The following is a 12,532-nucleotide window of genomic DNA, read 5'->3' as shown; positions in this document are numbered from 1 at the left end:
ACAGGAAAAGGCGACACCAAACCTGGGAGGGGGGGGTGTCCAGTCTGTTCCCTGCTTGGCTGCCGTAGGAAAGTGTGGCCTGAGCCCCGCAGAGCCTTTGCCGAGGCCTAATGGCCTAAGGACGGTGCACCCCAGTCCACCCCGGAGGCGGGCGGCCGCGGGTCCTCTGACCCTGAGGCCCTAAGCCCGCACGGCCTCCGGCCCCGCCCGCCCGCCGAGCTGCCTCGCTATTGGCTGCACCGTCTGGGAGCCCCTGGCTGGGTAATTAACGAAGGATTAATGAGATCCCCAAAGTCAACAGAAAAATCGATGGGCCACGGAGCCTGAGCAGCGGCTGCGCAGTCCCGCAGGGGAGGGCGTCGGGGGCATCGGTGCGGGCCTGGGGGCCTCACCTGGACTGAAGATCCGCGCTGCGCCGGCAGTCGGTCAGCCGGGGGCGATGCCAGCCCAGGCCTCAGGTAAGGCTCCCGGCGGCGGCGCCAGGCCCCGGAGCTCCCTTCGACTGCCGGCGGGACTTCCCGGGCGGGCCCATCCTTGACATTTACACCTGCTTCGGGTTCAAGGACTAGGGACTGTAGGGGTAAGGGAGGGAGGGCGGGATGGCTAGGGGGAGGCCAACCCCTGGCGACCTGAGAACCAACCCTTCTCTATAACGCACCCCAACCCTGGCTCCGCTGCCCACCTTCTTTCCGCGAATAGGGGGCACACAAAAATCAGCAGGGCGGGTCCCACCCCAGCCGGTCTGGGGGCGCACAGCCAAAAGTGGGTGCTAAGGCCAGGAAGAAGCAAAACCCAGGATGGCTGGGTAAAGGGCTGTGGGGTTGGGGCTGCCTGGACATCTGGTCTGAGGTATATGTGTAGCAGCTGCCCCGGGCACCACAGTCCCTCGAGTGGCTCGGAGAGAAACCCCCAAGGTCCCAGGCCGCGCTCAGCTGCCTCCTCCCTAGCTGGTCCTGCGGCTCCGGGCCAGGCGCCACGCCCCGACGGCTCCGCGGCTTTCATCACCACCTGTCTCTAATCGCGACCCACAAACCAGTTTGGTGTCCGGGCCCTCCCTTGGACTGGCGTCGCGCCAAGGGACGTGCCAGAGGGCGGCGGATTCCTCCTTGTCAGTCCTGGGTGCCCTAGCCTCTTTCCCGCGCCCCCCACTTGTCCCACCCTGGCACCCTCCCCGCCGCAGACCGAATTCGACCACTTCCAGGACTCCCTCTAGCGGCCGTTGGAGGGTAGGATTTGGGGGTGGGGAGGACAGGGAAGAGGACCCTGGAGAGAGAGGACCTAGAACCTTGTCCTGAAGTGTCCCCTCTAGGCCTGCAGTCCAAGCAAAAACCACCCCTGAAATTTACCAGTAATCCTGACCCTTCCAGTCTCTCCAGGACCTCCACAGAACTGAAAGGAAAGACACAGATAACTAACACTGAGAGTTTTCTGTGTGCCAGACATGGCTCTATATGCATTTACACGCATTAAATCATTTAATTTTCACGAAACCCCAATGAGGTAGGCATTATGCATTAAGTGCTTCATTTATTCGTTCAAGAAATCTTTACTGAGTATCTTCTATGCACCAGGTACTATTTCATAGTTGTACATCCATTTTACATATGAGGAAACTGAGGCACAGAGAGTCTCAGTAGCTTATCCAAGATCACAGAGATAGTAAGTGCCAGAACTGGGCTCATTAGGCTCTACTGCCCTGGGAAGATGAGGGACATTGTGGGGAAGGCAAGAAGAAAGAGTCAGGGTTGGGACAAAAGGAGCAGGGGGGTGTCCCTGTGAGTCTCATGCTTGCTCAACTTGGAGGACAGATAAAGATTATCTCTAAAGTCTCTGGGATTGGGTCCGGATGGAAAGCATTTAATGGGAAGGGTCTCTGTCCATGGCTGTGGTGCTGAAAGTTCCCCCAGAAAATGGCAGAGTCGGTCAGCAAGAGCAGCGTGCCTGTGATAGGTTTGGAGGGTTCAAGTTCAGCAGGACCTGGTCCCTGCCCTGGAGGTTCTCCTGGCCTTGAGGGGGTCCAGCCATGCCCACAGCGCCTCACCAGACAGTGCACATGCACTCCCAATAGATGCTTGGGCAGGGAAAGAATGCTTCCCGGGAGAGGTTCTTAAGGTAGGTGGAGAAGATGGGCAAGAGCCATTGGTGGAAGGTAACAGGTGAGGCAGAGGAACAGCAGCCTCCAGAAGTGATGCGGGGGAGGGGTGTGGGAAGCCACACAAGGATGGATGGAGCCTTGGAGCCTTCTGGCTGGGCCTGGATCGACATGGGGAGTAGGTGTCCAGAGTGTGACGAGGGAGCTGGACAGGGAGAGGGCGAAAAACGACAGAGAGGACTGGGAAAGGGGGACAAAATCACTTGTAGAATCTTGAAGAGAGGACCAAGTGTTATTCTATTTGCCGTAACAGAACCACAGAAGGTATGAATATTGAGCAAAGAGCACATGGGAGCCTGGGGGTTTGGAAAGGCTGTCTTTTAGAGCCAAATGTGGTGAGGGTCTTCTGGTGGTTATAGAGAAGGAAAAGCTGAAGCTCCTGAAGCTGAGTTAAAGGGTAGAGACAGAGCAAAGAGCAGTGAGTTAGAAGAGAATGAGCATGACAGGTGATGCCCCAGGGGGGCCATGGGGCACCTAGTGTAGCCTTGGCCTGGGGCTCAGGGAAGGCTGCTTAGAGGAGGTGGGGTTCTGCTCTAAGCTGCAGTCAGCCAAAGGGCAAGGGGGTGGGCATTATGGGCAAAAGGTGGCATGGGCAGACGGGGTGGTGAACAAAAGCAGGCACGTTCTGGGAGCTACAGCAGGATGACACAGTCCGTGGCAGGCAGTGGGGTCTAAGGACAGTGCTAGAAAGCTAAGTCAAGGCCAGACCAGGAAGCAAAAGCAGCTAGCCTCCAAGCCTGTACTAAACATGCACCGTAAGTTTTCATTTTGAAAGGCAGTGCAGGCCGTGCTAGATAGTTTGGACTTTATACTGAGGGCAATTGTCTTATTTTTATTTTTATTTCTTTAGTTCCATTGTAATTAACATACAGTGTTATATTAGTTTCAGATGTCCCAATAGTGATTCAACAACTCTACACATTCAGTAGTGCTCGTCACAGTAACTATACTCTTAATCCCCATCACCTATTTTACCCATTCCCCCCACCCACCTCCCGTCTGTCACCACCAATTTGTTCTCTACATTTAAGAGTCCAGTTTTTCATTTGTCTCCTTTTTGCTTTATCTGTTTTGTTTCTTAAATTCCACATACGAGTGAGATCTTACGGTATTTGTCTTTCTCTGATTGACTCATTTCCCCTCAGCAATTGGGAGCCTTGGCGGGCTTACAGTAGGGGAGAGGCACAGTGGGTAGGGAGACCAGTGCAGGAGAGAGCAGAAGAGGCCCTGAACTAGGGTAGAGGTTGAGGTCAAGAAAAAATCTAAGGGAGGGGCGCCTAGGTGACTCAGTCGTTGAGCATCCGACTTTGGTTCAGGTCATGATCTCACAGTTCGTGGGTTCGAGCCCCGTGTTGGGCTCTGTGCTGACAGCTCAGAGCCTGGAGACTGCTTCAGATTCTGTGTCTCCCTCTCTCTCCCTGCCCCTCCCTTGCTTGTGCTCTCTCTCTCTCTCTCTCTCTCTCTCTCTCTGTCAAAAATAAATAAACATTTAAAAGTTTTTTTTAATAAACATTAAAATGTTTTAATAAAAATAATAAAATAAAACAGTAAGTAAAGAAAGAACAATCTAAGAGAGGTTTGCAGGCTGGAATGGACAGGCTTAGACCTGAGAGGTTGATAGGGGAGAGGCGAGGAGGGTACCTGGCTACCTGTTGGGAGAGGTGGGAATGGAGAGGCCTCTGACTGAGGTAGTTAAGAAGCAGACCTCCTGCCCGCCTGGAGGATGGGGACAGAGAGCACTTGGCACCCCGAGCCCAGAGTACCAGGGATGTGGGCAGTGGCAGCACCAAGGGAGAGCTTCAGAGGTGGCCGGGGATGGCGAGAGGGCCTCCCGGGTCAGCTCAGGAGAAGCCCTCCACGGGGACGGCACCCGGAACCACCAGGCCATCCTCGCTGTCTAGTGTAGCTTCAGCCCCACAAGGAATGAGTACCCAAAGGGCCCACCGGGGATCATGCTGGACTTCCAGCCTGTCCCGTGTTCACAGCGGATATTGAAAGTCAATCCCAGAACTTTGCCCCTAAATCTTAATGTGCTTTAAAATTACTTTCAATCCCATTAAAAATGTGCCCTTAAAAACTAGAGCATTGGGGGGCACCTGAGTGGCTCAGTCAGTTAAGTGTCCGACTTCAGCTCAGGTCACGATCTCACGGTCCATGAGTTCGAGCCCCGCGTCGGGCTCTGGGCTGACGGCTCAGAGCCTGGAGCCTGCTTCCGATTCTGTGTCTCCCTCTCTCTCTCTGCCCCTCCCCCGTTCATACCCTGTCTCTCTCTGTCTCAAAAAAAAATAAATAAACGTTAAAAACAAAAAAAACTAGAGCATTGGGGCACCTGGGTGGCTCAGTCGGTTAAACGTCCAACTCTTGGTTCAGGCTCAGGTTTGTGAATTCGAGCCCCACGTATGGCTCTGTGCTGACAGTGCAGATCCTGATTGGGGTTGTCTCTCTCTCCCTCTCTCTCTGCCCCTCCCCTGCTCACACACACACACACACTCTCTCTCAAAATAAATAAATAAGCTTTAAAAAAAATACAAAATAGAAACTAGAGTGTTAAACCACTCCCAATCCTAGTACCCTACTCCCTTCCCTAGAAGAAACTCCTATTGTGAATCTGGTGGATGTCTTCTAGACTTTTATTCTTTTTTTGATGTTTATTTATTTTGGAGAGAAGGAGGGAGGGAGGAGCAGACAGAGTGGGAGAGAGAGAATCCCAAGCAGGCTCTGCACTGTCAGCACAGAGCCCGACCTGGGGCTTGATCGCACGAACTGTGAGATCAGAACCTGAGCTGAAATCGAGAGTCAGATGTTTAACCAACTGAGCCACCCAGGCGCCCCTCCTCTAGACTTTTAAAAGTAATTTTATATATACACATATACATCCATAATCAAGTATCACTTCAAATCACAGCATTCTTTCCCACCAACCTCACACTCAGCCTCAGGATCCTTCTCAACACATTGTAGGCAAACGTTACCCAGCTAATCAAAGTCAGAACAAGAGAGGACACCTTCTTGCTCTCCCTGCCTTCCAGAGGGAAATTCCTCCCAGAAGTCAGCAGAACACAATCTGCCATTTAGTGGTGACGAGTCACAAAAGGTCCAGTGGCCAGACATTATGCAGATGCCCCTGGCTCCCTTGACAGAGTTATTTTCCGTCTTCAGATCAGGCACTGAGGCAGAAAGCGGGATAACCTTGCAGGGCGTTGGGAGGGAGGTATTCCTCAAACCAGTCGAAATAATCCCTATCTATTTGGAGCACAAAGGATTCCCATATCCCCTGGTTTGTTTTTTTGTTTTTTGTTTTTATTTTAGAGAGAGAGAGCACAAGCAGGGGAGAGGGGCGGAGGGAGAGAGAATCCTAAGCAGGTTCCGCACTCAGCACAGAGCCCGACGTGGGGCTCGACCCCACGGCCCTGGGATCATGACCCGAGCCAAAATCAAGAGCCAGATACTCAACTGACTGAGACACCCCTGGTCTGCGTGAACCTCCTCAGGTCCTGTAAAGTAGACAAGGAAGCTGCTATTATTTCCAGTGTCTGACCAGGGAGGTTGCATAGCTTGCCCTAGGTCACACAGCAGTTAAGGGCAGGGGTAGGATGAAACCAGGAAAGCCTGGCAGCCAACCAGGACCCTGTGTCCCCAGCCCCTTCTCAGCCTGCATCCATGGCCTCTCCAGAAGCACAGAAGACTGGAGCGGCCCCGGCCGAGGAGAACCAAGTCGGCACGGGGACCGAGAAAATGGGAGCTCCTGCCCCCCCGTACCGGAAGTCCTGGCTGGCGCGGCATTTCTCACTGCTGCGGAGAGACAGGCAGGCCCAGAAGGCAGGGCAGCTCTTCTCGGGGCTCCTGGCCCTCAATGTGGTGTTCCTGGGTGGAGCCTTCATCTGTAGCATGATCTTCAACAACGTGGCTGTCACGCTGGGCGACGTGTGGATCCTGCTGGCCGCCCTGAAGGCCCTGTCTCTTCTCTGGCTCCTCTATTACGCCACCTGCACCACCCGCCACACACACGCCATGCTCTTCCGGGACCCTCACGCAGGATCCATTTGGGTGCGGGGTGAGTGTTGGGGCACGGGGTGGCCGGAGAGGGGTGGGGAGGGAGGGCCGGGCCCAGGGAAGGCGCCAACGGCCACCTGGCCCGGCCAGGCTCCCTGGTCCTCTTCGGCAGCTGTGCCATCTGCCTGAACGTCTTCCGAGTGGGCTACGACGTGAGCCACATCCACTGCAAGTTGCAGCTGGAACTCGTCTTCCCCGTCATCGAGATTGTCTTCATCGGCGCCCAGGTGACAGGCCTCTCCCGTCCCCATGCCGCATGCACACACACACCCCGACCATGCCTAGGCGCAGCTTGCAGGGCCTAGCATATGTGCACACAGGCCGCAGCCCCCCACTAATGCCTGCCTCCACATACCCACGTCCATGCACAGCTACGTGTACCTGCATCACTGAAATGCAGACCCCTGTAAATACACCTGCCTGTGCATACTTGCATATCCCTAAATCCACACCCCCCATGAATACAGAGCTACTCTTAGGAACCAACATCCCTCACACTCCTGAGTCCCTGTCCTGTGCCGGGCATTGTGCTGGCCGTTTCTTTGCATCATCCCATCCATTTCTCCGATAAGTAGGCATTCCCCTAAGAGGTGGGCATTTTAGCCCCATTTTAGAGATGAGGAGACTGAGCCTCTGAGATATTTTGCCACTGGCCCAAGACGACGCAGCAAGGGAACGGCAGAGCCAGGATTCCAATCCAGACGTCCTCACTGTCACTTCCATTGTACATACATACAAGCAACTGGGGCACATACCCCACGCTCCCGCCACCCCTGCCCCCAGCCCCTGGGCTCAAGGCCTCATCTCTTTCAGACCTGGGTGCTCTGGAAACACTGTAAGGACTGTGTTCAGGTCCAGACCAATTTCACTAGGTAAGATGGGGTACCTTCTCTCCCTCCAACCCCTGGGGCTCCCTGTCCCCTGCCAGTGCCTGCTCCCACAGCTTCCTTGGACAGGGTGTCCCTGGGGTGGCATGTCGGTCCGGGAAGGGGTCCCAAGGGGCCTCTAGGGCTGCCTCTCCTGAAGTCCTAATGCCAGATGGGATCTGGCTTTGGGAGAGAGCTGTCTCCCCCAAGGCAGTGATGGTGAGGGCAGAGCACGCGGGAGCCAGCCAGGCTGTGTGGACACAGTGTGGCACCTCCTCCAGGTGTGGCCTGATGCTGACCCTGGCCACAAACCTGCTGCTGTGGGTTCTGGCTGTCACCAACGACTCCATGCACCGCGAGATCAAGGCTGAGCTCAGCGCCCTTGTGGAAAACTTCTCAGGTACAGAGGAGACATGATCCCCAGCCCCAAATGCACACACACACACACACACACACTCGCACGCACGTGCACATTCCCTCCCAGAGTGGGAGCAAACTCTGGATCGTGACTACACGCTGGTCCTCGTCCTGCCCCATCGGTGCTGGCACCGTGCAGCCTGGCTCCAGACATCTAGCTGTCACCTTAGCTAGCCACAAATCCTGGCTGAACTACTCACTGATAAGTCCAGGTATGCGCCCCACCCCTAGCATTTGCATTTTGCTTGCAAGAAACTAAAAGGCTTCAGGACTGAAAGGAACGGATGTCTTCCTAACACAGTTGTGGATCCCCGGACATATCAGGAGAGACAGAAGATTTCTGGGCAGAAGGCCCTCCTCCCGCAGATTGTTCCATGACCAGTCCCCTACCTGTACAGTCTGCCCTTAGAGGCTACATCCCACACACCTACATGGGGGTTTCAGCCACACCTGTATGTGTAAAGCACATCCCCCCCCCCAGGTGGCATCACCATCCTGACCTGTGTACAGCCAAGCCTTCCCAGCACATTCATGCATTTGCACCCCCGCTGCAAAAATCACAGCCTGCCTATGGACTGCGGACATTCTTTAGACTCAGATACATTTTTCAGAAGAGCTGTGCTGAGAATTTTTGACAAGTGACACCACGGATTCTTTTAGTACTAAAAAAGTCATACAGATGAGTAAAAAAACGGGATATACCCATCACCTAGAGGTAATCATTATTAACATGTTGCTATAATTTCAATGTCTTGCCGAATTACATCATGGAGATCACAGCATTTCATCTCAAAACATTTTCATGCACATCTCTTTAAAATAAGTATATTTCCCTCCACTACCACAATGTTATAATTTCTTTTTTTTTTTAATTTTTTTAATGTTTATTTATTTTTTGAGAGAGAGAGAGTGCAAGCAGGGGAGGGGCAGGGAGAGAGGGAGACACAGAATCCGAAGCAGGCTCCAGGCTCCGAGCTGTCAGCACAGAGCCTGATGTGGGGCTCAAACCCACGAACCATGAGAAATGACCTGAGCCGGATCATAATTTCTAACAGAATTCCTCAACATGATCCCCATCCTCTCCATCGACCTGTTCAGCTTTCCCCAACCAGCCTGTGAAATGTCTCCTACGATGCTGTGTTCAAACATGGTTCCGTCTCTTACGTCTCTGTTTTCCTAATGGCATTGAGGTTTGTCAGGCTGCTTCCTAGTGGTGGCATTTGACTTGTTCTCCTCTTCCCTGCTCAGCCTGCCACCTGGAAGTATGGACCAAAGCCTCGATCAGATCCAGGTTAAACGCTTTGGACACTGGCATTCCACAGTTGATGCTGTGAGCTTTGCAAGGGACCTCATCACGAGGCAAGATGTCTGATTGCCCCACAGAGCATGTAGCCGAGGGTTCAGATGCAGCAGCCAGATCCTCCTGTTGTAAAGTCATAGACTTCCCCTCGTGCCCAAGACGTAATCTGTTGAGGTGACATTTGGCCCCAAAGACATGATGTGTCTTTACAAAAGCTTGGCTCCTGAAGTCTGAAATCCCTTTGTAAAGAAACGACCATCCCGCGATTTCTGGTTTCTATCTCTGGACCTCAGTTTCCAAGTCTGTAAAATGGGTGGCATACTCCAGGAGTGTGGGACTGATTGGTGCGGCCGGTTTCCTCAGAACGAGGTCCACCTGAACAACTGTCCCTTCCCACCCTGCCCCCTCCCAGGCAATGACACCAACACCTGCGTGTGCCTCAATGCCACGGTGTGCGAGGTCTTCCAGAAGGGCTATCTGATGCTCTACCCCTTCAGCACCGAGTACTGCCTCATCTGCTGTGCCGTGCTCTTTGTCATGTGGAAGAACGTGGGCCGCCGCCTGGCACCCCACGCAGGTGCCCGCCCCGGCACGCCTCCCTTCCACCTGCACGGGGCCATCTTCGGGCCACTGCTTGGCCTGCTGGCCCTGGTGGCAGGCGTGTGCGTCTTCGTGCTCTTCCAGATCGAAGCAAGTGGCCTCGCCATCGCACGCCAATACTTCATCCTCTACTATGCCTTCTACGTAGCCGTGCTGCCCGCCATGAGCCTGGCGTGCTTGGCGGGCACGGCCATCCACGGGCTGGAGGAGCGAGAGCTGGACACGCTCAAGAACCCTACCCGCAGCCTGGACGTGGTGCTGCTGATGGGCGCGGCGCTGGGCCAGATGGGCATCGCCTACTTTTCCATCGTGGCCATCGTGGCCACTCGCCCCCACGAGCTGCTCAACCGCCTCATCCTGGCCTACTCGCTGCTGATTATCTTGCAGCACATCGCCCAGAACCTCTTCATCATCGAGGGCCTGCATCGGCGTCCGCTCTGGGAGACGGCAGGGAAGCAGGAGGACGAGCCGCCCCGCCGGGGCTCCCTGCTGGAGCTGGGCCAGGACCTGCGGCGGGCCTCGCTGGCCTACATCCACTCCTACAGCCACCTCAACTGGAAGCGGCGGGCGCTCAAGGAGATCTGTCTCTTCCTCATCCTCTGCAATCTCACAGTGAGTGGACAGGGTGGGAGCGTGGGGACGGAGCTGCCCGGGTGGCCTCAGGGACCCTCAGGAAGGAAGGAATGGTGCGTTCGTTGAGCATCGACTGTCCCAAGGGCAACTGGCCTGTCCCTTTTATTGTCGGGGACACATGCATCTTTCCCACCAGCTCCATGCTGAGAGCAGTGTCCCCCAGCTCTCTGTAAGGTGCCCGCATGAATGAACGTGCCAAGCATATAGCTAAGTGCTCTTTACAAACATGTAAGATTTCCACCCTCAGGAAGTGTACTGTCCAGCTGGAGAGACACCAGGGGGCCAGTGAGGGAATTGCCAAATAATTGATCATCCACTGAATTGGGTCAAAGGGCAGAGATCATCAAGTGCCTGGTTTCCCAAAAGCTCTCTAGGGGAAGGTGTTGACGATGGCTGCTGGCTGTCTGGCAGCTAAAGTCTCGCGTCCACCTCCCCATGCCGTAGCTCAGCTCCTCACTGAATCATCACAGGAAACCCCTGCAGCAGCCACCGTTATGCACCATCACTGTCCCCGTTTGACAGATGGGGAAACGGAGGCTTAGGTTGTCCCACAGCCCGTCAGGGGCAGTGCCGGGACACCCAGGGTGGTTGGAGCGCATGATGAACACATTCTAGGCACACCGTGCTGGAAACACCTCAGGTGGTGAAGCCCCTGACACAGGCCACCATACATCATCACCTGGCCCTAACGTGCAGTAGGAGTTCAGAGAAGGAAATGTGGGCCCGATGGGCCAAGGAAGGCCTCATGAAGATTTAATCTGGGTCTTGAGAAAGGGGCAGAATTTGGACAGAAGACAGGACCAGGTAGAGAGAGCAGAGAGTCAAGACTGGCAGAGAAATGGAGGCAGAGCGGAAGAAGGTGGTTGAGGTCAAGGCACAGGGGAGCCCAGAGAAGGTTGGGCCATGGCTGGTGGCAACGTGAGGCCACATGATCCGCCTAGAGTTCAGGCTGGCAAGCCAGGGAGGTGGCTGTGGTACAGGGTGGGGAATTTAGGGAGGAATGGCTTGCTTTGAAAGCCCAGGGCTGAAGGGATGAAGGGCTGAAGGGGGGGGGGGGGTGTGCTAGCAGCTTTTGGGGCCTGCCTCCCCTGGGTGGAGTGCCCGTGGACGCAGAGAGCCCTCTCCCTCACTCAACCCCCTCCTCTCCTCCCCAGTTGTGGATGATGCCCGCGTTTGGTATACACCCGGAGTTTGAGAACGGGCTGGAAAAGGACTTCTATGGCTACCGGACGTGGTTCACCATCGTCAACTTTGGTTTGCCTCTGGGGGTCTTCTACCGTATGCATTCTGTTGGAGGGCTGGTGGAGGTCTACTTGGAGGCCTGAGGCTGCCCAAGGACCCACCCCTGGCAGAACACCAAAGTGCCAAGGCTGGGCAGAGGGTAGCCCAGAGTCTCTGAGCAAACACTCCATTTCAGGGGGACCTAGACCAGACTGGATTCCCCAAAGCCTCCCCCTCCCCCAGATCCTCACTGAGGTGGGAGGCACCGTCTGCAGCCCAAGACCAAGGGCAGGGCCTGGACACCGAGCTTCTGATGCTCACACCCAGGACTGGGCACGTGCCTGCCCCTGTTCGACACCACAATCAGTACAGCCCAGGGGACATCCCAGGAAGCCCCCACGGCTACTCTCCAGGACCGACAGCCCTAAATGATGGAGTCTGGCGGGGTGGGGGGGGGGGGGGGCGGCGCTGCCACCCAGACTGATCTCAGGGGTCTGCCTCATTCTGTGGGGAGGGTACATGGTTCAAGCTCAGCCCAGGACATTCTAGAAGCTTGCAGCCCAGCGAGCGGGCCTGGCCCTCCCTCCCCACATACGCTGTCTCCTAATGAGCTCATTAATTAGCTACCAGGAAGAGTTCAACAGCTCTCTCCTGCTGCCATAAACCCTGTTTGTTTGATCGATTACATTCAAGCTTCGTGACATTTGTTCTCAGGGACAGAGCTGTCAATTCGAGTATGGTAGGAAGGGACAGTCTTCCTGGTCAGGGCTCTGGGGCCGGGATGGTCCATTTCTGGGCCAGGAGGTGTCTAACCCAGTCCCTCCCTTGCCTGGTTCATGGGAGGAGGTGAGGAGAGGGGCTAGGGCTCTCACATGCCCCCACCCCTCACTAACACGCTCCTCCCTGGCACAGAGCCCCAGGTGACTTTCTGCACCTGGCTTAGCACAGGGACTGCAGCCTCTGGCCCGCTGGATCCTCTGAGCCACTGGGTGGAAGGGGCAGAGGCGCTGACGGCCCATCCATCACCCTGAGCCCAGTGCAAACAGTGGGCTGGGCCCCAGGTGAAGCCCAGGGTGAGGCTCAGGGAGGGCAACCCAGGCTTTGCAGGCCTCTGGGCCCCTCCTCATGATGCTGGGCACTGCCAGGCACAGGGCCGCAGCCCCAGGGGCCCTCAGTGCTGTTTTGGTAGCTTCCTGGGACCAGCACAGCCCCTGGGGGCCGTGCAGAAGGCTGGGAGGCAAGCCTCTGTCCTCTCCTGCCTGGGCGCTTTCTCCGGGTGGCCAGAGCCCA

At 55.6% G+C, this 12,532-nt stretch overlaps 1 protein-coding gene across 3 annotated transcripts; it reads left to right on the top strand.

Moving 5' to 3' along the window:
- The first annotated feature begins 42 nt into the window (after window positions 1-42).
- On the top strand, window positions 43-11,927 carry OTOP3 (otopetrin 3). 3 transcript variants are annotated; one of them, XM_019466295.2, is made up of 8 exons: window positions 43-458; window positions 5,793-6,206; window positions 6,296-6,432; window positions 7,019-7,077; window positions 7,353-7,471; window positions 9,201-9,365; window positions 9,473-10,000; window positions 11,176-11,334. In XM_019466295.2, exons 1-8 carry the CDS (start codon window positions 440-442, stop codon window positions 11,214-11,216), a joined length of 1,482 nt encoding a protein of 493 aa, XP_019321840.2. In that variant the 5' UTR covers window positions 43-439; the 3' UTR covers window positions 11,217-11,334. The 3 variants fall into 3 exon arrangements, with proteins under 3 accessions (XP_019321840.2, XP_019321839.2, XP_019321837.2); XM_019466294.2 differs by having other exon boundaries at window positions 5,826-6,206; window positions 9,201-10,000; window positions 11,176-11,927; XM_019466292.2 differs by having other exon boundaries at window positions 44-458; window positions 9,201-10,000; window positions 11,176-11,927.
- Window positions 11,928-12,532: the final 605 nt, after the last annotated feature.

The sequence above is a fragment of the Panthera pardus genome, unplaced genomic scaffold (assembly GCF_024362965.1).
Source record: "Panthera pardus isolate Hobbes unplaced genomic scaffold, ASM2436296v1 HiC_scaffold_3, whole genome shotgun sequence".
NCBI lineage: Eukaryota > Metazoa > Chordata > Mammalia > Carnivora > Felidae > Panthera > Panthera pardus.
This window is presented reverse-complemented; position numbering and strand designations above follow the sequence as displayed.